General features: G+C 40.5%; 1 protein-coding gene and 1 long non-coding RNA gene across 6 annotated transcripts in view; one reads left to right on the top strand and one right to left on the bottom strand.

Moving 5' to 3' along the window:
• The window catches only part of mob2a (MOB kinase activator 2a), a 238,938-nt gene that overhangs the window by 145,072 nt on the left and 67,695 nt on the right, over positions 1 to 26,171 (top strand). Inside the window, exons 1-2 of one of the 5 annotated variants that reach the window (XM_041197042.1) lie at positions 21,105 to 21,779; positions 22,080 to 22,200. The exons of 2 other annotated variants lie outside the window; for them this stretch is intronic. In XM_041197042.1, the coding sequence (XP_041052976.1) occupies positions 21,758 to 21,779; positions 22,080 to 22,200 (143 nt within the window). In that variant the 5' untranslated portion in view covers positions 21,105 to 21,757. Of the gene's footprint in view, positions 1 to 21,104; positions 21,780 to 21,818; positions 22,201 to 26,171 lie in introns of those variants that run through there. 2 more of the 5 variants (XM_041197046.1, XM_041197047.1) reach the window with 2 other exon arrangements.
• Positions 25,849 to 26,171, bottom strand: part of LOC121283054 — a 40,520-nt gene continuing 40,197 nt past the window's right edge. Inside the window, exon 3 of the long non-coding RNA XR_005944179.1 lies at positions 25,849 to 25,878. This is a non-coding gene — a long non-coding RNA (uncharacterized LOC121283054). The remainder of the gene's footprint in view (positions 25,879 to 26,171) is intronic.

Raw genomic sequence — 26,171 nt, 5'->3', positions numbered from 1 at the left:
TCCAGGTGCACCACATCCACTGGTTCTTCCATATGTATCCTGCTAGTAACATCCTCAAAAAAAACTTCAGGTTTATCAAACATGATTTCCCTTTCATAAATCCATGTTCACTCTGCCTAATCTCACCATTATTTTCTAAGTGCCCAGTTATCACCTCCTTTAGAATAGATTCTAACATTTTCCCTGCTACTGATGTTAGGCTAACAGGTCTGCTGTTCCCTGTTTTCTCTCTCCATCCTTCCTTCAATGGTGGGCTTACATTTGCTACCTTCCAATCTGCAGGCACCGTTCCAGAATCTATAGAATGTTGAAAGATGATCACCAATACATCCACTATTTCTACAGCCTCTGTCTCAACAATCTGAGATGTAGACCATCAGGTCCAGGGGATTTATCAACTTTCAGCCCCATTAATTTCTCCAACACCACTTTTATAATAATACTAATTTCTTTCAGGTCCTCAATCTCACTAGTCCCTTGGCTTCCCAATATTTCAGAGAGGTTTTCTGTATCTTCCTCTATGATCACAGACACAAAGTATTTGTTTAGTTTCTTTGCCATTTCCTTATTCTCCATTATAAATTCTTCATTCTCTGCCTATAATGGACGCACATTTGCCTATACTAACGTTCTCCTTTTACATACCTATAAAAGCTTTTACAATCCAATTTTATATCCCTCACTAGTTTATTTATATTCTATTTTCTCTTTCTTTATCAATTTCTTAGTTCTCCTTTGCTGAACTTTAAAATGCTCCACATTCTCAGGATTACTGTATTTTTTTAGCAACTTTATGTGCCTCTTTGGTTTAATGGAATCCTTAACTTCTCTTATAAGCTGTGGTTGGAGTCATACCTAGCATAAAGGAAGATGGTTGCGGCTGTAAGAGGTCAATCGTCTCAGTTCCAGGACTTCACTGCAGGAGTTCCTCATGGTAGTATCCTCGGCCCAACCATCTTCAGCTGCTTCATCAATGACCTTCCTTCCATCAGACGGTCAGAAGTAAGGATGTTCTCTGATGATTACGCAACGTTCAGCGTCATTTGAGACTCCTCGGATACTGAAGCAGAGACAAGTAAAAAAACAAAACTTGTGTCTAGAGGAGGTGTAAATAATAATAGCAAAATCAGTACCAGCGCCGGCTGTCTGAAAAACTGGAAGCAGCGGTTACAATCTGAAATTATTGAACTCGGTCAAGAGTCCAAAAGGCTATAAACTGCGTAATGGAAAGATGAGATTCTGTTCCTCCCGTTTCCTTCGAATTTCACTGGACCAGTGTGGGAGGCCAGGGACAGAGAAGGCAGAGTGAGTGTGGGGCAGAGAATTAAAATGACAAGCAACTGTTAGCTCAAGGTCATGTTTATAGACTCAATGGAAATATTGTGCAAAGCGGCTCCCCCAAATTGCATTTGATCTCCCCCATGCAGAGGATGGAGAGTAGCAAATGCAGAATAGGGAATTGGAAGTACAAGTAAATTGTTGATGAAAAGGTCAGTTGGAATGGTATATGCCGAGCAGTTATTACAAGGGGACACTGGTTTAAACTAGTGAAAGGTAAATTTAGGACAGTTGTTGAGAATTTCTTTGCACAGTGACCAACATGGGGAAAGGAGTTCTAAATAGAATAGAGGAGGCCAGAAACTGAAATTGTTTTAAGAAACAGTTGGTGTCTGTCATGGGGTATCAGGTTCTTCTCAAAGGATGAACTTAAATGGTGCAAGTGACTTTGCTAGTCTACAATTTTTTTGTGATTAACTAAAGTGGTTCAGGTGCTATGTCTGGCCATTTAAAAAAAACATTTCGTGTATCCCATTGGTCACCACAGCAAGAAGAGATATTTGTGTATTTTGCTTAGATAAAGTGAAAAACAATTCAACAACATGGTTTTGAGGACTTTGGCTAAATAAATAACTTCAGTCCTGTGTATTTTGGCATTAGCACTAAATGGCCCTAAACTTTGATTTTGTACAACCTTCCAGGATATGTCATTGGATTCTGTTTATAAATATACATGCCAACCATCCATTTTTATTTCAATAGTCATCATTTGGGATTCCTATTGCATTATTTATACTTATTCCTTGCACATAAGCTCTTTGCTTCTCTACACTTTCTTTCCCACCCCCACAATGCCTTACAGTTTCTCCTTAATCCATGGGTAGTTCGTCAAACAGGCACCGTTTCTCCCCTTCACACGCTTGTACTGTTAATTGCTCCAGTTGTCAACTGCTAGAGGCAAGACCTTGAGTGGGAACAGGAATACTGTTTCAAGTAAAGGAGATAAGTGGAGAATGAATGCACGGCTAGAACACACATTTTGGGGGAATAAGGGCAAATTTGTGATGCGGAGGAAGTGGAGTGGGGAATAGATGGCAGTGACAGAGGGGAGAAGAGAAGGGAAATTGATAGTAATAAAGGAGAAAAAAGTTCACCATAATGAAAGGATGAAGGAAATTGACAAGCTGGGAGTAGTACTTTGGGGGGGAGGAAAGAAGCTAAGATTAGATCTTTGTCATGAGGGAGGAGCAAAAGTGTCAGCATTAACTGAAAAGAGGTAGTGAGCACGGGTGCCAGCATGAATATTTTTTTATTTTTTAGATATATAAAGGATAAGAGAGAGGCAAAAATGGACATTGGGCAGCTGGAAAATGACACTGGAGAAGTACTAGTGGGGAACAAAGAAATGGCAGAGGAACTGAATAGGTACTTTGCGTCAGTCTTCACAGTGGAAGACACGAGTGACATCCCCAAAGTTCAAGAGAGTCGGGGGGCAGAGGTGAGTATGGTGGCCATTACCAAGGAGAAGGTGCTAGGAAAACTGAAAGGTCTGAAGGTGGATAAATCGCCTGGATGAGATGTATTACACCCCAGAGTTCTGAAGGAGATAGCTGAAGAGATAGTGCAGGCGTTAGTGGTGATCTGTCAGGAATCACTGGAGTCAGAGGGTCTAAGAGGACTGGAAAATCACTAATGTAACCCCCCTTTTTAAGAAGAGAGTGAGGCAAAAGATGGGAAATTACAGGCCGATTAGCCTGATCTTGGTCGTTGGTAAGATTTTAGAATCTATTATTAAGGATGAGATTTCAGAATACTTGGAAGTGCATGGTAAAATAGAGCAAAGTCAGCATGGTTTCATCAAGGGGAGGTCATGCCTGACAAATTTGTTAGAATTCTTTGAGGAGGTAACGAGTAGGTTAGACAAAGGAGAACCAATGGATGTTATCTACTTGGATTTCCAGAAGGCCTTTGACAAGGTGCCGCACAGGAGGCTGCTCAGTAAGATAAGAGCCTATGGTGTTAGAGGCAAGGTACTAGCATGGATAGAAGATTGGCTGTCTGGCAGGAGGCAGAGAGTGGAGATAAGGAGGTCCTTCTCAGGATGGCGGCCGGTGACTAGTGGAGTTCTGCAGAGGTCAGTGTTGGGACCACAACTTTTCACTTTATACATTAATGATCTAGATGAAGGAACTGAGGGCATCCTGGCTAAGTTTGCAGATGATACAAAGATAAGTGGAGGGACAGGTAGTATTGAGGAGGTGGGGAGGCTGCAGAAGGATTTGGACAGGTTAGGAGAATGGGCAAAAAAGTGGCAGATGGAATACAACATGGGGAAGTGTGAGGTCATGCAATTTGGTAGGAAGAATAAAGGCATAGACTATTTTCTAAATGGGGAGAGAATTCAGAAATGCAAAGGGACTTGGGAGTCCTAGTCCAGGATTCTTTTAAGGTTAACTTGCAGGTTGAGTTGGTAGTTAGGAAGGCAAATGCAATGTTGGCATTTATTTTGAGAGGACTAGAATATAAAAGCAGGGATGTGCTGCTGAGGCTTTATAAGGCTCTGGTCAGACCACATTTAGAATATTGTGAGCAATTTTGGGCCCTGTATCTCAGGATGTTCTGGCCCTGGAGAGGGTCTAAAGGAGGCTCACGAGAATGATCCCTGGAATGAAAGGCTTAACATATGAAGAACGTTTGAGGACTCTTGGTCTATACTCGATGGAGTTTAGAAAGATGAGGGGGGATCTGATTGAAACTTACAGAATACTGAGAGGCCTGGATAGGGTGGACGTGGGGAAGATGTTTCCATTAGTAGGAGAGACTAGGACCCGAGGGCACAGCCTCAGAGTAAAGGGAAGACCTATTAGAACAGAGATGAGGAGAAAATTCTTTAGCCAGAGAGTGGTGAATCTATGGAATTTATTGCAGAAGGCTGTGGAAGCCAGGTCATTGAGTGTATTTAAGACCGAGATAGATAGGTTCTTGATTGGTAAAGGGATCAAAGGTTATGGGGAGAAGGCAAGAGAATGGAGTTGAGAAACTTATCAGCCATGATTGAATGGCGGAGCAGACTCGATGGGCCGAATGGCCTAATTTCTGCTCCTAAGTCTTATGATCTCCAGGAAATGAGGAAAGAACAGCAGTTTGAACAAAGGAGAATTTGGAGAGAGAGAGAGAGAGGAGTGTCAGGGTGAAATGATGAGAGAGTCTGTATGAACTAGAAGAATTAGAGAAAAGAGTGCCTCTAAAATTCCAGGGAGTTAGTTATGATCTGCCTATCTGGATAGGGTAGAATGTTTTTATAAACTGGGATGGTGTAGGAGATACTGCTGAAATGGCTTAAAAGTTTACTTGATGCTCCTGTGACATAATTTATTGACTATTATGTTTTTTAACTCCTAAATTCAAAGTGCAATGAGATCTCTTCCTCCAGTTGGATGTGATTTTGATTTGTACATCTGCCTCAACCCACCTATAGCCAAAGCTGCCTTCCAAGCCTTTGTTGCCTCCAGACTCAACTGTTTCAAAGTGCTCCAAACTGGCCTCCTATCCTCCACTCTCCATAGCTTCAGTTTATCCAATACTCTTCTGCTCTTATCCTAATCCCTGACCAAATCATGCTTACCTGTAGGCTCACTGACATAAAATGGCTTCTGGTCCTCAAAACCCCCAACTTCGATTGCCCTGTCACTTCCTAGCGCTCTAACTCCATCTGACAACTCTCCAAGAGCTCTGTGTTCTTCCAACTCTAGTCTCTTGTGCATCTTCCAGGGGGTTAGTGGTGGAGTTGATGGCCAGAGCTAGAGGAATAGAAAGTACAGGGAAAAGGCAGTCTGGATATTGAGGTGGTTACAGAGATAGAGAAAGATGAGGTCATGGAGTTATTTAAAGATAAGGAAGGAAGTATGTAGTGTTAGGAATATGTAGGTCAGCAAAGATAGAAAGGCATGAGTTATTGCATGAGTTTTAAAAAAAATGGTAATATATGGGTAGCAGACTTTCAATTGAGCTGAATTTTATGGAGGGGAGGTTTGGTGAGGAGAGCCTTGGAGCCTTGGATTCAAGTTTGCAGATGGGAAAATGTGAATGAGGGTTGTGCGGCAGATTGGTTGAAGCGGGGCTAGATGTAACTGAGGTGATAGTAGGCAATCTTAGTGATGGAGAGCAATCAACAGGACACTGGTTGTGAACAGTCTTGTTTATGCCGAATTGGTGGCCAGGGAGAGGGACTGAGTTGGTAGAGAGGGCACAAGGTTCATTAGCAGGGTCCACAGATACTGACTATAGCTGGACAACCTTCTGTATTATCCAAAATTGGGTGTTGAACAAGCAATCTGGCAACACAGGCAATGTAGGCTTCAAGAAAAGTGGTGGAGAGATAAGAGTTGGGTGTAATCTGTGTGTACGTGTGGATTCGGGAATTGCAGCTTGGTTGACATTGTGAAGAAGCAACGTGAAGATGAGGAAAAGAGAAACTCTAAGGGAGATCAGTGGGGCACTTTGGAAGTCAGGATATTTGTGGAGGACAAAAAGGAGCTGAATCAAGGAAGTCCCACAGAGCTGAACAATGGGGGAGAGGCTTTTGAGGAGGATTGTGTGATTGACTGTGTTCCATTTTGTGCACATGGGAAAATAATGCACCATGATTTCAGTCATAGAGAATGTTCTATAGAAACATTTCTATGTTGTGGAGGGTTGGCAGAGATGGACATGGATCTGGAAAGTGACAACATTTTAAAGATCTTGGAGATGACAGGTGATTTTGCAGATGGAACAGGAGTTAGTGACACCAGAGAGGTTGAGGATGAATCTTTGAGGAGTTTTTGAATGATCATGGTTGCTGCATTACACTCACTATTACCTCTTGATGAGGCAAAAATCATAAGTGTCTTAGGAGTTGTAACAATTGTTTTTAATTTAATATGGAACACATATGAGTCAACCTCTTAAGGAGTTGCATATGGAGAATCAAGAGCATATGTAGTTTAGGTGAGCAAGGGTTAGAAGACGGAGTATAAATTAATTGCTTCATTTTGGTGCCTCAATGCCGCCACTAATGAAAGGATGTAAATACAAAATAACAATTTTACATAGCTTCAGAAGAGGTGACACAGCTGTGTACCAGCTTCTTGGAGTTTTGTTGGTTAGCATATATGCACATACTTAATGTTGTGCCATGTACAAGGTCACAGTCTTTCTCTAGGAAATGTCTTTAAGTGCCCAACCTTAAGCTTAGATCAACTCAATCCACAAGATGCACAACTAAGCAAGAAAAAATGGAGCCCAGGTGGATGGAAAATTAAGTTTGCATGGCACAGATTTGCGAAGTAAGTTCTTTCCTTAATTTATGAACCTTCAGTTTAGAGTTGAGGTTTGTCTGTACATGTGAAAAAATTTGATTTTATGAACTGACAATTTTTTTCCCGCTTTTGTCTATTTTATCGGCTACTGACTAGTGGAAAAGATAGTGGATCAGATTTGCAAAGCAATTACAAACAGCTACAAGAGCTATAGAGTACTTATAATGGGGGACTTCAGCTATCCAAATACAGACCAGGATGGTAATAGCGTAAAGGGCAGAGATGAGGAAGAGTTAATGAAGTGTGTTCAGGAGAATTTTCTACATTAGCAGTCGGTTCCTGGCCCAGTAAGGAAGGAGGCATTGCTGGACTTGATTCTGGGGAATGAGGTGGATCAAGTGACTTTAGACAAACATTAAGCAGACATTATCATAGTATAATGCTTAGGATAACTAAGGAAAAAGACAAGAAGTAATCCAAGGTAAAAATAATTAATTGGGGAACTGCCAACTACAATGGAATGAGAACTGATCTGGCCCAGGTAAATTGGAATCAATGGTTGGAAGGCAAAACTAACAGGAAAAAAAAGTGTGGCCTCCTTTGAAAGCAAGCACATATCAGAGGCAGAAAGAAAGCGGAAGGAGAGGCAATCCAGAGTCATAACCCATCCAAAACTTTGTCATCTGCAGTATTTTGTCCTAATTTGTAGCAGGCCTTCTGGGCACAAATAAGCCTTAGCAGTCACCTATGTACCTACCGGAACCCTACCAAGTGCCCAAGGTAATGAACATGATCATCTTCGCCTTGACAGACGAACAAGGAAGGATGTCCAGTTCTGGGCATCACACTGTAGAAAGGATGTGAAGGCATTTGAGATGTACAGAAGAGTCACAAGAATGGTTCCAGGCTTCAGCCCTGTGGATAGATTGGAGAAGTGGGGCTATTTATCTTGGAAAAGAAAAAAATTAAGAGCAGATTTGATAAAGGTGTTCAAAATTATGAGAGATCTGGACAGAGTAGATAGGGAGGAATTGTTCCTATTAGCATAAGGATCGAGAACCAGAAGAGAGAGATTTAAGGTGACTGACAAATAAAGCAACTCAACATGAGGAAAATCCATTTTACTCAGCAAGTGGTTAGGATTTGAAATACACTCAGCGTGGTGGAGGCCAGTTCAATTGAAACATTCAAAAGAGAATTGTCTAATTAACTGGAGAAAATAAAAATTGCATGAGTAAGGCGAAAAGGTGGTTGAGTGGGACAAGGCGAGTTGCTTTTGCAAGAGCTGGCCTGGATATGATGGGCCAAATGGCAGCCTCCTGTGCTGTAATCATTCTCTGATTCTTTAATTTTGATAAACATGCAAAATATTACAACAGCAAAGGTACTAAGTACTTACAGCACAGACACAGGCTATTCAGACCAACAGGTTCATTCTCTATGAGAGCTTTTCCCCCACCCCTCTTCATCTAATCCCATTAGCATATTTTGCTGTTCTTTTCTCCCTCATGCTACCCAGCTATACTTTGATACATTTTCTCCTGCCACTTGTGGTAGCTGTGCACAAAGTTCTTCTAAGATTCATATCTATATGGGCTTCATTCCTTTTCTCCTCCATGATCTCAGCACCATATATTGTTTAAAAATAAATATAAAAACAAAAAACTGCAGATGCTGGAAATCCAAAACAAAAACAGAATTACCTGGAAAAACTCAGCAGGTCTGGCAGCATCGGTGGAGAAGAAAAGAGTTAACTCTTCTTCTCCACCGATGCTGCCAGACCTGCTGAGTTTTTCCATATAACCATACATTGTTTGTATACTTTGGCTGACCAATTAGTTACTGAACCTGAATCAGCTTTGGCTAGGCCATGAATAACTGGCTAAAAAATGATTTACTGTGTTTCAGGTAATGCATATGATTTCATGACTCACACAAATTGTAATTAAAGTGAGGTTTAAAAAAATCCTATTCAGCAAATATTCAGCCAAGCGCTAAAGTGAAATGTAGAACCAGCATTTTGCAATTTAATTTACATCCTTGCTTCTATTCTGTACCTTTTCTCTTTGTAGTTTTGCCCCTGCCTTATCCCAATCTTTTCTAATAATTTCCTACATCAACTTTCAGTTAGGAAAAAGGAAGCAAACTGAACTATAGTCTTGAATACTGCTGCATTTGTTTCCATTCATTAGACTTACTTCAAGCTTGAGTCAGCTAGATTTTTTTTTGGCAGCTTTAACACCAGAACATATTAATTTCTTAGAAGAGAAACTTGATCATGAACTTGATTCTCAGACTTTCCCAAAATTCATGTTCAAATTCAACTGGGAAGCAACTCTCAGAGCCTCAGTAAGATGAAAGATTCCCATTCAAAACAAAAACAGAATTACCTGGAAAAACTCAGCAGGTCTGGCAGCATCAACGGAGAAGAAAAAAGTTGACGTTTCGAGTCCTCACGACCCTTCAACGGAACTGAGTGAAATTAGGAGAGGGGTGAAATATAAGCTGGTTTAAGGTGGGGGGGAGGGGGGAGAAGTGGAGGAGGTTGGGTGGGGTTGTAGGGACAAGCAAGCAGTGATAGGAGCAGATAATCAAAAGATGTCACAGACAAAAGAACAAAGAGGTGTTGAGGGTGGTGATATTATCTAAATGAATGTGCTAATTAAGAATGGATGGCAGGACACACATGGTACAGCTCTAGTGCGGGTGGGGTGGAATAGGACTAACCGGGCATAAAAGGTATAGATTTAAAAATAATGGAAATAGGTGGGAAAAGAAAAATCCATATAAATTATTGGAAAAAACTAAAAGGGGGAAGAAACGGAAAGGTGGTGGGGATGGAGGAGGGAGTTCAAGATCTAAAGTTGTTGAATTCAATATTCAGTCCGGAAGGCTGTAAAGTGCCTAGTCGGAAGATGAGGTGCTGTTCCTCCAGTTTGCATTGGGCTTCACTGGAACCATGCAGCAAACTAAGGACAGACATGTGGGCAAGAGAGCAGGGTGGAGTGTTAAAATGGCAAGCGACAGGGAGATTTGGGTCTTTCTTGCAGACAGACTGAAGGTGTTCTGCAAAGCGGTCGCCCAGTTTGCGTTTGGTCTCTCCAATGTAGAGGAGACCACATTGGGAGCAATGAATGCAGTAGATTAAGTGGGGGGAAATGCAAGTTCACTTGAAAGGAGTGTTTGGGCCCTTGGTGAGGAGAGAGGGAGTGAAGGGGCAGGTGTTGCATCTTTTGCATTTGCATGGGGAGGTGCCGTGGGAGGGGGTTGAGGAGTAGGGGATAATGGAGGAGTGGACCAAGGTGTCCCAGAGGGAACAATCCCTACAGAATGCCGCCGGCGGGGTGAAGGGAAGATGTGTTTGGTGGTGGCATCATGCTGGATTTGGTGGAAATGGCGGAGGATGATCCTTTGAATGCGGAGGCTGGTGGGGTGATAAGTGAGGACAAGGGGGACCCTATCATGTTTCTGGGAGGGAGGACAAGGCGTGAGAGTGAATGCGCGGGAGATGAGCCGGACACGGTTGCGGGCCCTGTCAACGACCGTGGGTGGAAAACCTCGGTTAAGGAAGAAGGAAGACATGTCAGAGGAACTGTTTTTGAAGGTAGCATCATCAGAACAGATGCGACAGAGGCGAAGGAACTGAGACTGGGATGGAGTCCTTACAGGAAGCAGGGTGTGAGGAGCTGTAGTTAAGGTAGTTTTGGGAGTTGGTAGGCTTGTAATGGATATTGGTGGACAGTCTATCACCAGAGATTGAGACAGAGAGGTCAAGGAAGGGAAGGAAAGTGTCAGAGATGGACCATGTGAAAATGATGGAGGGGTGGAGATTGGAAGCAAAATTAATACATTTTTCCAGATCCCCACGAGAGCATGAAGCAGCACCGAAGTAATCATCGATGTACCGGAGAAAGAGTTTTGGGAGGGGGCCGGAGTAGGACTGGAACAAGGAATGTTCCATATACCCCATAAAGAGACAGGCATAGCTGGGGCCCACGCGGGTACCCATAGCCACACCTTTTATTTGGAGGGAGTGAGAAGAGTTAAAGGAGAAATTGTTCAGTGTGAGAACAAGTTCAGCCAGACGCAGGAGAGTAGTGGTGGATGGGGATTGTTCAGGCCTCTGTTTGAGGAAGAAGCTAAGGGCCCTCAAACCATCCTGGTGGGGGATGGAGGTGTAGAGGGATTGGACGTCCATGATGAAGAGGAGGCGGTTGGGGCTAGGGAACTGGAAATTCTTGATGTGACATAAGGTGTCAGAGGAATCACGGATGAAGGTGGGAAGGGACTGGACAAGGGGAGAGAGAAGGGAGTCAAGATAACGAGAAACGAGTTCCATGGGGCAGGAGCAAGCTGACACGATTGGTCTACCAGGACGGTTCTGTTTGTGGATTTTGGGTAGGAGGTAGAAGCGGGCCATCCGAGTTTGGGCGACCATCAGGTTGGAAGCTGTGGGAGGAAGATCTCCAGAGGAGATGAGGTCAGTGACCGTCCTGGAAACAATGGCTTGATGTTCAGTGGTGGGGTCATGGTCCAGGGAGAGGTAGGAGTAAGTGTCTGTGAGTTGACACTCAGTCTCCACGAGGTAGAGGTCAGATTCCCATTGTCCACCATTCAAGTGGGTCAACAATGGATTAACATTAGTCATTTTCAGAAAGGAGATAGTGTTATGTGGTACTATCCCTTTCTTTGACCGTTGTCTGTCCAGGGCAAGATATTTGACACAGTTGGAGTATCATCTTGCTTTATATCCAGCACATCATGGTCCTTTGCAGTAGATGTTTTTACTTGTAATACTGTAATTGACTCATCTTTTCTGGATTATTTCCACAAAGAAAGGCATTTTTCATGGACAGATTGTTAGCCTTAGTCACAACCCTTTGCCTAAAGAACTAGCAAATTTTCTTTAATCTATGGCTCTTCCCTGTCTGGCTTGGGTGTCCTGACTAGAAGTAATACTTCTGCATGTCAAGGTGCAGCCCAAAGGAAAGGAGAAGGGTACAAGGAGTAATTAGGAGGAGTCATTGAAAATTTAGTTGAGAAGCTGTATTTTGAGGAATCTGTTCAATATGAAGAAAGTAGTAGATAGACTGAAGGGATAAGAGAGGCAACTCCAGTGAGTGGGGGCCAACATGACTGAAGGCTTTGCCACCAATGTGTGAAGAAATGAGAGGATAGAGTATGAATGCAATATAGATACAGCCAACTTTGTGGTTCTGATACAAAAACAGAATTACCTGGAAAAACTCAGCAGGTCTGGCAGCATCGGCGGAGAAGAAAAGAGTCAACGTTTCGAGTCCTCATGACCCTTCAAAACCCTTGTGGTTCTGATGATCAGTTTCACAAAGGAATGTCTATCAGTCATGTTTGACTGCTGTTTTAAGTTGATAGGATATTACTTTGTGTTTGTTTGCTTAGGTTGGAGAAGGAGTGGTTGATGCCTTTAAAGGGTAGCTAGATATGCAAATAGAGAAGAAAGGAATAAGACGAAAGTTGATATGATTAGAGGAAGAAATGTGAAATGTGGATGCACTGGGCTGAATGGCCTGTTTTTCAGGTGTAAATTCGGAGAAATTGTATTTAAAAAGTTGTAAATGTAAGGAGGAAGAATTTGGAGAGATTTGAAGGTCAAAAAGACTATTTTAAATTCAATGCATGGAGAGATGAAGAACCAATGTACATAAGCAAGGACAGAGCAATGAGGCAGTTGAATATAATTTAGGACAGGATAGAGGTGACTGTGTTTTGGAATGGTTGGAATTTATGGAAGGCAGAGAGTAGGGTGCATGTTCAGCAATGAGAACATTAGAGAAATTAATTGATGTCTTAATCAGGGATTCAGTTGCACGTGGACTGAGGTTGGGGTGGAGGCCAATAATGTTGAAGAGGTAAAAGCTGTGACAGATGGAAGAGTGTGAGGTTTGAAGGTCAATTCTGAGTTGAAGGGGACACCAAAACTTCAAAAAATCTGGTTTGCCTCTGCACGCAGCTGGGAAGGGGAATAAAATTAGTCGCAAGGGATTGAAATTAATGGGCTCAGAGAAACTGAGGATGATAGTTTTAGTCTTTCCGATGTTCATTTGAAAAAAAAATTGACTGTTTGACAACCAGTCTGATAGCATGATCGCATTCAGGGAAGAGTCAAGAGATAGTACTAGGTAGCATCAACATAAGTGTGGAAAATGACAATGTGGCTGTCTGTATTATCATCAATGGGCAACATGTCAGGTCGAATATAGAGTCAAAGGTTCGCCCTTGAGAACTGGAGAGGTGGCATGTTGGTGGAAAGAGAAGCCATTGCAGCAGATGTGTTGCCTGTGGACAGGTAGGCTGTTCCAGGAATTAGGCAGTAGTGGAAGATGACTAGGACAAACATATCGAGTGTTATAGAAAGATTGAGGAATGCAAGGAGAGATCCTCACCACAGTCATAGCTGCACAAAGATGTCTTTCATATCTTGGCCAGGGCAGTGTTCATTCTGGGAGAAGGAGGAAAGATGATCGGAAGGAATTTGAACAACATAATTAATGCAGCACTTGAGAGGACAATAGTATATCTTGGGCCAACATACTAACACAGCTCTTTTCTAATTAGAAGATATCACTAGGCCATTTAAAGGTACTATTGCACGACCATTATTGTCACCATAAATCAGTTTTTCCACATTTTTACAATCCAAAAATTACATTATAAGGGAGGGGAGAGCATCACTTGGGATATATCTCCATAGCAGTGCGATACCAGGTTTAAAAAGCTCATGGATTCCAGGGCATTTTATAAAATTTAAAAGTTTTTTTTAATGTACTAAAAGTGTGCATGGTACTACATATGTACTCAAACATTTACAATTTACTGGCCACAGAGCTCTCTCCTGGCCTCAAACTATGTCAGTCAGGCACTATCAACTAAGTGCTGCCAATTTTGAATGATTCTTTAACTAATGCTTTTGGATCAGTTGCTATGGTATTGATGCAACCAACTTTGTTGGAGTTATGCTAATCAGCTTTATAAAGAATTGCCTAATAGTCATGTTTGACTGTTATTTTAAGTTGATAGAACATTATTTTGAGTTTGTGTGCTAAAGAGGATTGTTTCTGCTCTTGTATAACAAGATTATCTGCAAGTGGTAATCAGGTCAACAAATGTACACTTTGCATTCTCTTTCTTGTTAAATGATTTCATATGAGCATATTTTAAAGGACAAAGGCCAAAATAATAATTTTGAATGAATAGCCCAATAATCTGTCATTTTGATTTCACTGTATTCAAGACCAGGTTAGTTACTGTTCTGCAGGAGAAATTCCTCCCTAAGGTGGTGTCCAATTTTCATCAATTTTAAAAAAAATATATATTTCTTGCTCTATGTTAGGTTAATCATAGTAGATTGTTTGTTCATAAACTCAGCATCTCGGGGGATAATCCCTCAATTGCTAACGTTCTATGGAACCAAAATGTTTGGGGAAATCTCTTACAGGAGAAAGAATGTCATATTAAGAACGGCTAAACAGGTTAGGCCTTTGTTCATTAGGGTTTAGAAGAATGGGGGGGGTGGGTGGTGATCTTATTGAAACGTATAAGATTCTGAGAGGGCTTGACAGGGTAGATGGTGAGAAGATGTTTCCACTAGTGGGGGAATCTCAAACTAGGGGACATAGTTACAGAATAAGGAGACACTCATTTAGAACTGAGATGCGAAGCAATTTCTTCTCTTGAAGGGTAGTGGATGTCTAGAATTCTCTACCCCAGAGAGTTGTGAAGACTAGATCACTGAAAGTATTTAGAGGAGGTAGATAGATTTTTGAAATATCAAGGAGTTGAGGGGTATGAGGAGCTGGCACGAAAGATCAGCCATGATCTTATTGAATGGCATGGCAGGCTTGAGGGGAAAAATGGTCCACTCCTGCTCCTATTTATAATATTCTTAGGTTCTTATATTTCCATATGAACAATAACCAACTCTATTCCATCCAGCCTGTCCCATACAACTGCAATGCCTTGCATCATAATATGTGGGTTCCAGCCCCACTTGACAGCTTTATGATCTTCTGGGTGAGGCGAACAGACATAAATCCATTCCAATTTAGAGAAACAATCTGGGGAAATTTCTCTCCAGCCCCAATAAACTAGTCAGGGAAATGACTCTGGCCCTGATTAATGTCATGTGGTATGAGGTGATTGTCACACATCGTTAGTTAATAACTTGTGTTGCTCTGGGGTAAAGGGAGAGGAGTCTACATAAAAGTTCAGGGCAATTTGTGTCATTACTATGTGGACTATTTTGAAACCTGTTGCTTTAGAGACTTGTGACTCTAAAAAAAAAAATAGGATAACAAAGTGAGCGTTGGTCCTATAGAAGATGATTCTGGAGAGCTGATAATGGAAAACAAAGAAATGGCAGATGAATTGAACAGGTATTTTGCATCAATCTTCACTACAAAGGATGCAAGTAACATCCCAGACGCAAATATAAATCAGGAAATGGAAGGGAGTGAGGAACTCGGGAAAATTACAATCACCAGAGTAAATTGTTGGAGCTGCGAGCTGACAAGTGCTCGGGTCCTGATGGACTTCATCCTAGGATCTTAAAAGAAGTGGCTAGTGAAATAGTTGATGCGTTGGCTTTAATTTTCCAAAGCTCCCTAGATTTGGGGAAGGTCCCATTAGATTGGAAGATAGCAAATGTAACTCCATTATTCAAAAATGGAGGGAGACAAAAAGTGGGAAACTACAGGCCAGTTAACTTAACATCTGTCATGGGGAAAATGTTAGAAGCTTTTATTAAAGAAGCTATAGCAGGGCACTTGGATAAGCTCAAGATAATCAGGCAGAGTCACATGGTTTTGTGAAAGGAAAATCATGTTTAACCAATTCATTGGAGTTCTTTGAGGAAGTAACATGTGCTGTGGATAAAGGGGAACCGGTGGATGTCCTGTACTTGGATTTCCAAAAGGCATCTGATAAAGTGCCACATCAAAGGTTATTGTGCAAAATAAAAGCTCATGGTATAGTGGGTAACATATTGGCATGGATAGAGGATTGGCAGGCTAACAGGTAGCAGAGAGAAGTCATAAATGGGTCTTTTTCAGGTTGGCAAGATGTAATGAGTGTTGTGCCACAGGGATCAGTGCTGGGACTTCAACCATTTACAATTTATATGAATGATTTGGATGAAGGGACGGATGGGATGGTTGCCAAATTTGCTGCTAATACAAAGATAGATAGGAAAGTAAGTTGTGAAGAGGACACAAGGCTACAAAAGGATGTACGTTAAATGAGTGGGCAAAGATCTGGCAAATGGAGTATAATGTGGGAAAATGTGAAATTGTCCATTTTAGAAGGAAGACTAAAAGAGAAGCATACTGTCTAAATGATGAGAGATTGCAGAGCTCTGAGATGCAGAGGCATCTGGGTGTCTTACTGCATGAATTGCAAAAGGCCAGTATGCAGTAATTAGGAAAGCTAATAGAGTATTATCATTTATTGTGAGGGAAATTGAATACAGAAGTAGGGAGTATGTGCTTCAGTTATAGAGAGCACTAGTGAGACCACATCTGGAGTACTCTGTACAGTATTGGTCACCTTATTTAAGGAAGGATATAAATGCATGGGAAGCATTTCAGAGCAGATTTGCCAGACTAATACCTGGAATGGGTGGGTTGTCTTATGAGGAAAGGTTGAACAGTCTAGGCTTGTACCTTCTGGAGTCTAGAAGAGTAAGAGGTGACTGGATTGAAACTTATAAGATCCTGAGGGATTTTGACAGGGTGGATGTGGAGAGGATGTTTCCTCTTGTTGGAGAATCTAGAACTAGGGATCATTGTTTAAAAATAGGGGTCGCCATTTTCGAATGGAGGTGGGGCAAATTTTTTTCTCTGAGGGCCATGAGACTTTGGAACTCTCTTCCTGAAAAGGTGATGGAAACAGAGCTTATGAATATTTTTAAGGCATAGGTGGTTAGATTCTTGGTAACCAAGGGGGTGATAGGTTATTGGGGGTAGGCGGGATGTAGATTTGAGGTTGTTATCAGATCAGCCATGATCTTATTAAATGGTGGAGGCAGATTCAAGGGGCTGAATGGCTTACTCCTCCATGTTTATATGTATAAATTCACAAATAGAGAAGGACTTTTCTGCTTTCACCAAACCATACTGCTGAGATTTGGTTGCTAAGTAACTTTCTTTAACAAAATAAATATCTTGTTCAAACTATTTCATTCAAGATTTATAAGGTGATTATGTTTTGGGATTGTACCTTTAAATTTAGGGTAAAATGAATGGAGTCATGTGACCTGTTCTGAAGTCTGCCTAAAACTAAGCCTGGGTGGGTTTATAGTTAGATATCAAGAGAAGGCTTATATTGTTTTACTGGGAAGAATGTGCAAGATATTTATGCTTGGAGATGATGGTAGCAGTCTCTGGGTGGACTCTTGAGTCTCCCAAAGTCCCAGAAAAGCGTTGAAGGTACTGGGTGTAAACAGTTGTGCTGCAAACTCTCTGTTTACATCTGAGATGAAAGAGAGTTGGGCTTTCAAAGGATAACTAATTAGCATTTCTACATAGCTACAGGGTTAATGTGGTTCACGTTGCCATATGAAAGAGGGCACAAGAAGCCATTTTTGATATCAGGTTACAGGCTTCCTTACAAAACAATGACTCTCAGCCAGACAGGAGTTCTGAGTGGTCAGCCAAAAGAAAAGCTGCTTAACTTTGCGAGCTGCCACAGCTGGTTGCAGGAGTGAGACAGCCTCTAATCGAAGAGTTGCATCACGCAGCCTTGTAAGGATTCCAGGAGATTTGGCCAGGCCAGGGGGAAGAAGAATCATCAGAACAGGCTTGGTGGTGGAGTTAAATACTCTAAGAAAACTGAGCTCACTTGAAGTTACTAGTTGGTGAAACGGGGAAGTGGGAACCCTTGGAAGCTGGGAGCAACTGTGGACTGTTGCGAAAGAACTGATTTCGTGGAGAGTATGATAGGTGATATGTATAAAAGAGGAACTTTAGTAAAGTATAAATTGCCTACAAGAAGAAAATAGTTCTTATTCAGTAGAGCTTTTTTAGTCATTTGTTACCACAAAAGCTTTAAAACATGTAATTTGTCATTCTTTCAGCTAGTAACTTAACTTTCAAAAAGAAATTCAAACTTATCAGTCTCGAAGGAGATCATAACAAAATACTATCTGTAAAACTGTTCCATGGCTGTAATTTGAAGAAATTGCAGTTTATTTTTACATTTTGCAAAATTGTATTCATAGAATATGAGCACAATATTGATTGTAATAATGTCAAGTAGTTATTAATGGCATTTGGATGTCAAACTCAAATGTGAAAGCTCAACAGCTAAAGACTAGACTTGAACATGATGAAAGTAAACTCAATAAGAACTGATGTGGGAGGATTTTAAAAACAAAATTTAAATGAGAAGTTGCTGCCTGTAAATAACTAATGGGTGTCAAATGGAGGTGGCGATTCAAGTTCTAGCAATTTTTCAAATAAAAACACTATACTGGATTGTAAAACAAAGAACTTGCACCCTTTCTCACTATCAGTCAGTTTGTCTTGTATCCCCATATTCCATTTACTTTGCTTAGAATATGTTAGCTGGAAATTCCTGATGATGTATATTAAGAACACATCAATGCACAAAGGATGTGTGGGAACTCTACTTTTACTTTATATGGCACTGAGCAAAAGCTACTGGGAGTCATTTGTGCACACATTGTTTCACCATTTACTTCCTGTGAGGATTACACCCAGATGGAGATTTGATGTGCGTAACGCTCCTAATTTTATGCAGCAGCTCTTTTATACTGTGCTTCTGCTGGGTGGAGTTATCTGGCACATAAAATTCTTCTTTCAGCTTCACATTCAGACCTTTTCTAATTTAGCAGGCTTCCCAAACATTGATAGCAGCTAATGTATCTCTAAATGGGATTTAGTCACTAATCCAAACAAGCTTTATACAAAGGAAAACTTGTTTCACTGAACTATGAATAGTGTTAGCAAACCATTAAGCATAACTTCTATTCAGAGGGAACGTGTACAAGTTGGAAGCAGATATCCAGGCTGAGGCTAACAGCACGAACATTCATTATTCTGCTGGTTTAAAAAATATCACAAAGACTTTTTCCAAAAACATGACCAAATGTATTCTTGTTTTATGTGTTCTTGTATAAATGTTGTATTTTAATTGGAGTATTTCATTTTTAAAAAGTAGTTACAAAGCAAATCACATGTATGCAGTAGGATATTTGTAAATAAGAGGCCAGTATTTGTAGATTGGAATAGAAACAAAAAATCAAAATCATTAGAGCTAGGGAATTGATGGCTGTAATTTACACAGCATGAAGAAAATATTTTTAATGGAGAGAAGTGAAGCAATTGCAGGATGTCTCTTGGGACAAAATGTTTTTTGACAATATCTTTGCATAAGGCCCTCTATTTTCTTTCATATTTAGAAATAATTTACCTTTTAAAATACCATATGGAAATGTACACATGTGGACATTGGGTGAAGGTAGGTGAGATATTTACATCCAGTTCCCTGTGGCTCAGTAAATTTATCCAGTGAGATAAACAAACTAGTCTCAGGGGAAACTGCTGATCTCAGCTGAGGAGGCAATAGGGGTGTCATAATTTGCTCAATGCTGCCAGGTTAGGAGGGAGAGAATCAATTAGAATTCATGCCCTTGGATAGTGATAGAGTTTTGGAGAGTTTCCGGTACCCATAGATGAGTATGCAGCAAGGTGTTGTTGTCTTCAGAAGAAAATAAATTACAAAAACCACCTTGTGGCCTGGTTTCTGCAGATTTTTAATTTAAAGATATCATTATAGTCATAATTCTTAGTCAAATGACAATCCACTTAATATAACTCAGAGGGGCTAAACCATCAGTGATTGGCCCTTGTCACAATTTGTTTTTTGTGCTATTCTTACAGATTCAGGGTCACCATTCATTATTGTAGGTGGACCTTGCATTATCTCAAGTAAATTTTGTCGCATCTATACATAGTTCAGTGATGGTCTGATCAGTGAGCCATAATTGAGAACCCTTAATCTGTGGGCCAGCTCTTTGTAAAAGACGGTTTGAGATGAAACCCAACATCAGGTTAACACATCCTGATTTTACAAAGAACACATGGATGAGTAGAGTTTTCATAGAACTATCAAATTCCTACACTTCCTCATAGAAAATAAAGATAGTTTATTAATTCTGCAACATAAGCTCACTTCGTGAGACAGAGAAACCTCTTTAAACCTGTGTGATAGAGCAGAGTGTGAGGAGGGAGGGAGGGAGCAGGGGGGGGCTACTTTGGCCACCAAACCATCAATGATGGTAAAAACAAAAAACTGCGGATGCTGGAAATCCAAAACAAAAACAGAATTACCTGGAAAAACTTAGCAGGTCTGGCAGCATGGTTGTTAACTTGCATGGAATGCCTATCCTTACAATTTTTAAGCATCTAGCTTAATTGAGTTCCTAGAATGGTATGTGGCCCCCTCAGATGTTAAAATAATAAAATTGGAATGGATGGGATCCATAAGAATGCACATTATGACCCAGCTATTATCTAAACAGTGGTCCAGGAAATTTTTCTCCAGGAATTGAGCTCAATTTTTAAATGCTTTCTTTTCATTAATTCATTTAAAATTTACATCTGTGATGCATCACATGGCAAAGTACCCAATGAGCATGAAGTGCTCTTTAAAGAATAGAGGAAAAATTGACGAGCCAGTCAAACTCCTAGACTGACGCCACCTGGCACTGTTTATGGAAAGATAAAGCCAGAGAATTTTTCTTTCCCTCCCCTTTTGTCTGGGAACTTTTTTGTAGAGATAGAGAAGAGTGATGTGAAAACCTTAAGAATTTATAGAAAAAAAGTAATGTTGGAAAATTAAGCTCTGTTATAAAATTAATTCTTAAAGTTTGAACATAAGTTCTTCTGTTTATGTGAATTTGTTTTTTTACTTTCTTTAAACAAAGATAGGAAAATACACTTGGCTTCAGTGAATCTCAACAAGGCCAAGAAATAATCTATTATAACATCTCAAATGAGTCTAAATAATGACTCTCAGTTGCTTTAAGTATTATTTAATGAAAGCTTTAGTAGAACAGTTAAATTATTTAATAGTACAAGGCTATATGTTTAAGAATTGCTGCCTATGCAATACAATTAAGGCCTTTTTAATTCTATACAGTTTATGGTTACAAAAAGGCATGAAACTTGAGATGGCCATATGCAGCAGTCATTATTTATAGGCCCTGGGGACTTGGGCCTTTGTATTTCATGAGGGGGGTCTTAAGTTTTTGCCTGGTTTGAGATAAAATTGCTTCTTTTATTAAGTTGCAAGTTTGGTTTCTATATGTTTTTTTGCAATCTGAGAAATACACGTGCAGTTATCTGATGGTCTTTGAAATTAAAATACTTTTTATTGCTTTGCCCGCCCTGTTGAAATTTAATGTCAATGGGAATTTCTTTGTTTCAATCAGGAATCAAGTGGGCAGCTCTATTTGCGGGGATATTAAGTGGACAGGAAGGAAAACTGAACAGTCTAATCAGACACACTATGCATCTGTGATTTATGCAAGGCAGCCTGCCCAGAGCAAAAAAAAAACAAGGCATTTCTGTGCCTGGGAAGTTGCAACGGCGCTTAGTGTTTCTTTTTCCATCAAGAGTCGCTGGTTTATAGGAACGTTGTTCCAAAAATGTTCAGTTAACCTCGAAGACGGGCTGAAGATCCATCTTGCTTGCGTTTTCTCTGGAAGTGCAGTGAAGCGATTTGCTCTGTTATTTTATGGCCAAGTAAGATCCAGTGGCAGAGGAGGAGTTGATTTCAAGCAGAGATAATCGTTCAAGGGAACGGTCGTGGCAGGCTATCAATACAATTAGGCTTGAAGGTTTTTTTTTAACTTACATGGCTTATTGGTGTATTTAAAGGAAATCTGGGCCATCACCTCCGAGAGACAGTCTCTGGGTTTAATCTGCTGTTTGTCTCCAGTAATTGTTTCCCACTTGTATTTAATTAACGTAGTCAAAGGACTGATCCTTTTCACTCCTTTAATAGAGTTGCAGAAGGTTGCAAAATAACGTCAGCAACGATTTTTAAAATCTATATATTTAACAAAATCAGTCTGGATTTCATCATAAGACTCCTGTCAGCGAACATGAGGCTGAAGAGGAATGGATCGTACACATTGCACAGGTACAGTTAATATTCCTGACCTCTGTGTTGGTGCCTTTAAAAGTAAACAGTGAGGTAAGAACTGGGGAAAAAAACGTTGTCGAGTCGTGATTTGCATTTTGTTCCGTTCGTCCTTGGATCCGCTGCAAGCCTCGGTAAACACGCAGATGTGTGTTTGAACTCTGCGCTCAGTTCCATTCACTGTTGGGTTAAAGATTCCTCGGTTTCAGAAAGTTTACCGTTTGTGTATATTTGTGAGAAATGTTTCTGTCTTTTCCTTCCCCACTGCATTCACCGGGGGTTGTACGATCCTCTGGGCAGAGCAGTCGAGGAGGAAGTTAGTGCAGATCTTGGGAACAGCATGTGAAGACCAAGAGGAGGTAAACAGACCAGCTGCAAGCTCGATGGACATCCTGTTCTGCTTCGATTGCGTCTTGTTTAGGTACTATATGACGATACGACTTCTATGTGTTTTTCATTTTCCGCTTTTACCGGCCCATCCATTGTCTCCGTTTTTGATTTTGTTTTAATTTCTGTCACATTGTGTGCCTAGACTGCATTATGGTAACAAGTTTAGTTTTAATAGCCGTCCTTCGCATTACGCATTCAAAAGGCACTGGCTTCAGATCATCATTGCGTAAGATTGCTTTGTTCACTGCTGAATTTCAATTCAGATTATTGAAAGTTTAAAGTTTTATTGTTGATAGGAGTTTTGGGTACCCCACTTTAGTGAAGATACGATTACGCCCGCAACAGGTTCGTTGCTATGAGCAGTGATCTTAATACGATATATACTTTAAAATTTTAATAATCACTAGAGCAAATCATACTGGTTGAATTTTGATTAAGTTAGTGGTTCAGAAAAATGCAAAATAAGAATGTTCAGTTTTGAAGTTCAACTATTTTGAGGGGTATTTGCAGTATTGGTCTTATTCCAGCTATACAGTACATATGCAGGGCTAATGGAGCAGTTGTACAGAAACAATGTTACTTAGGTAAAGCTTAAGGACGAGTCATTTTTTCACTCATACAAAATACGTTTGGGCAGTGAGGGAAAAGGAAAAAGTATGGCTGTTGCAAGGCAACTTAAGTATTAACAGTTCAGAAGAAAGGATTGCTGTTGCTATCTGGAACTTCTATTCTTGGCTAGCTTTTATTGTCTTTTGAGGAAAATGATATATCAAGGTATTGAAGATTGATATAGGTATCAAGAAAAGATACTTAGCAGACATACATTGTACAGTAGAATGTAATGCATTTTGTTGTTCACTCTCAAAGGTCCCAACCTATGTTCCTTAATCTTGTCTGTATTTGAAATTGGAACAGTCAAATTAGTTCCCATCCCTATCACTAACATCGTAGATTCCTTTGTGTTTTTCTATCCCCCACCTTCCTAAAAGTAAATATATATTTTTGATTTAAAGCTGCGGTGTGTAGTACGAGGTGTTTTGTTTCCTTTATTGACAGTGAGATCAGCAAGTTGCAGTGACACTTTTAAGAGAACTGTTTTCGCAATAGATTTTAGGATATCACCACGACATACCAGTCACCTGCTCGGAAGCAGTCTCTATTGCTTTATCAAGATCTTTATTGAGAACTGTTGGGAGTTCCAGGGCTAAAAATGAGGGAATCCAGTTCAATGCCTTAGTGTAGACTCAGCAGCACCTGAGGTCCATGAACATCTTGGTCACCAATGCTGTTTGGTTTCCAGAAGTCAGTGTTTTTATGTTTAAGTGGACATCAATGGCAGGAGCACTGTGCATCTGCCATCCATGCCACCCCTTCAATGTAAGCGTTCTTCTAAGCACCTGATTAAATTGATTTATATTTATATTTCCCTGTATAAAAATAGGAAAGTCTTGCTAAAACGATACAAGGCACTTGTTGGACCACACCTAGAATACTGTGAACAATTTGGCTCCCTTATCTAAGGAAAGATATACTGGCATTGGAGGCAGTCCAGAGAAGGTTCACTAGGTTGATTCCAAGTATGAAGGGATTTTCTTGTGAAGAGAGGTTGAGTAGGTTGGGCCTGGAATTTAGAAGAATGAGAGGCGATCTCATTGAAACATATAAGATTCTTAGAGGGCTTGACAGGGTAGATGCTGAGGGGTTGTTTCCCCTTGTGGGAGAGTCTAGGACCAGAGGGCATTATCTCAAAGTATGGGGTCACCCATTTAAAACAGAGATGAGGAGGAATTTCTCCCCTCAGAGGGTAGAGAATCTGAGGAATTCTTAACTGCAGAGGACTGTAGTAGCTGGGTTGTTAAGGAAATTCAAGGCTGAGATAGACAGATTTTTAATCAGTGAGGGAATCAAGAGTTATGGGGAAAAGGCAGGAAAGTGGAGTTGAAGATTATCAGATCAACCATGATCTCATTGAATGGCAGAGCAGACTCAATGGGCCAAATGGCCTATTTCTACATCTTATGATATTATGATTGCATTGGGTATAAGTGATACATGTATATTTGGGTGCTGCTAATGGCACTCCTAGCCTCAAGATTTCTCCGTGACATGAAGGAGTTGGAGGGCTGCTCTCTGATTGTAACTAAAGACGGACTAGATTGACTCTTTTTAACTATGGGAATCAAAAGCTCCTAGCTTCCAACAGTTCTGAATCGTAGCTGTAGCTAGAAGCCAGCTAATTGATGTGCACAGCACACAAGTCTCTTTAAACACCTTACTTTTTTCTCAGGACCCCAATGAAAATGTATTTAGTTTAAAAAAAAAACAATTTTTGTACTTTTTTTACAGATTACTGTTCAACCTTGGCTGTTTGACTTCTTTCCTCTTTGCTTCCATTCTTGGTGATCAATTATTTAGCTGTTTGGTGACGTTTAATGAACATGTAGCTTAAATAGTGGAGAGCAATATAAAAACAGTATGTGGTAAAAATGCATGGGCAATGGTCAGCATTACTGTAAGCTTTATTTCAATTTCAAATTGTGTGCAGGATGTTATGAATTCATTGCATTGCATGAGACATGACATTGCATTTATATCTCACCTTTTGTAATCTGTGTTTCATATTCACTGTAGCCCGTTAGAACTTGGACCATTGTTGTAATGTCACCGTTGTAAAGTAGGGAAATATATCATTTGAATTAATCATATTTTAATCAAAGTATAACTGTCCTGAACTAAAACTCCTTTTCTGATATGAGAACCATTCTGCATTCCAAGTACCAAAAGTTGTAAATACCTGAGCCTTAAAGGCCTAAAAGGTAAATTTGAAAGACACTGCTGTAGTCCTAAATTCTTGGGTTCCCTGAAAGCTCAGTGAGTAAATTCTCCACTTGAGGCATACAGACCATGAAGCTTCTGTGGTGGGCTAGTTTGTAGTTCTCAGCTAAAGTAACGGGTGAGTGGAGGAGAAAGAGAAAGTAGGAAGATTTATAATTCCTTCCAGTGTCACAGGGCCAGAGGGAGAAGGAAAGGTGTAGTAAAGATTCCCATTCCTGATCTCCTATCCTGTGGTCTTTGTTGGAAAGTGTGTGGTAGAGGGTGTGATCAACCACATTTTAATAGCTTGTTGGCATGACTTTACTTGCAAGGACGAGATGGCTGGCAAGTAATTGGAGGGCTGGGCTGCCAGATTGCTACCTTCAAGAGGAGGTGGGAAGAAAATTGGAGAAGCAAATATATTCACATTGAAAATCCAGAAATTTGTATTAGATTAGTTAATTTGCTAACCAGAGCATCCTGCCATTATGTCTATCTTCATTATTGGCCTGAATTTTCAGTTATGATTTGGGTCACCATGCAGATAGCACCTTAGTACTAGAGTATTCCGCCTAGCTAAAATGTTGTCAGATCAAGTAGTGTGAATGTAAGCTTCCACTGTGGTTCATGCAGGCTCCTTTTGGTTTATCACAAAGCAGTGCTGGGCATGGACGAGTCTAAGTTCCTTCCACCTCCTTGTCCTTGCTCTTTTCACATGGTGAATGCCTCATACTGATGTGAGATTGGCCCCATCCTTTTTTAAGTCTACTTGCTGGCTCATAGTGACATCACCCACAGTCACGAGGTCCGATTCCATATGAATGATGATGGCATCCAGTTCTACCTCTGCAGCACTTCTCTTGACCTCACATCCATCTCTGTACCACCAGGCGACCTGTCAAATAATTCATAGATAGCATTCTTTATTTCCTTCCTCATCTTGAAAAGCCTTTTCAAAACACCATCTTGGCCAAGCTTTTGGTCACCTCCCCTAACCCTCCCCCTCAATGCTTGTTCTTTTTCACTCCTGTGAAGTGCATTGGAATGTTTTTTGTGTGCAAAAGATGCTTGTAAGAATGCAAGTTGTTGTTGCTGCCCTAATACAACTTCGACTTAATTCAATGGTTTATTTAACTTAAAAGGACAACTCTTGTTTCTAATTGTCTTAAATGTCATCAAAAGAAAACT

Source organism: Carcharodon carcharias, chromosome 10 (genome assembly GCF_017639515.1).
Source record: "Carcharodon carcharias isolate sCarCar2 chromosome 10, sCarCar2.pri, whole genome shotgun sequence".
NCBI lineage: Eukaryota > Metazoa > Chordata > Chondrichthyes > Lamniformes > Lamnidae > Carcharodon > Carcharodon carcharias.
This window is presented reverse-complemented; position numbering and strand designations above follow the sequence as displayed.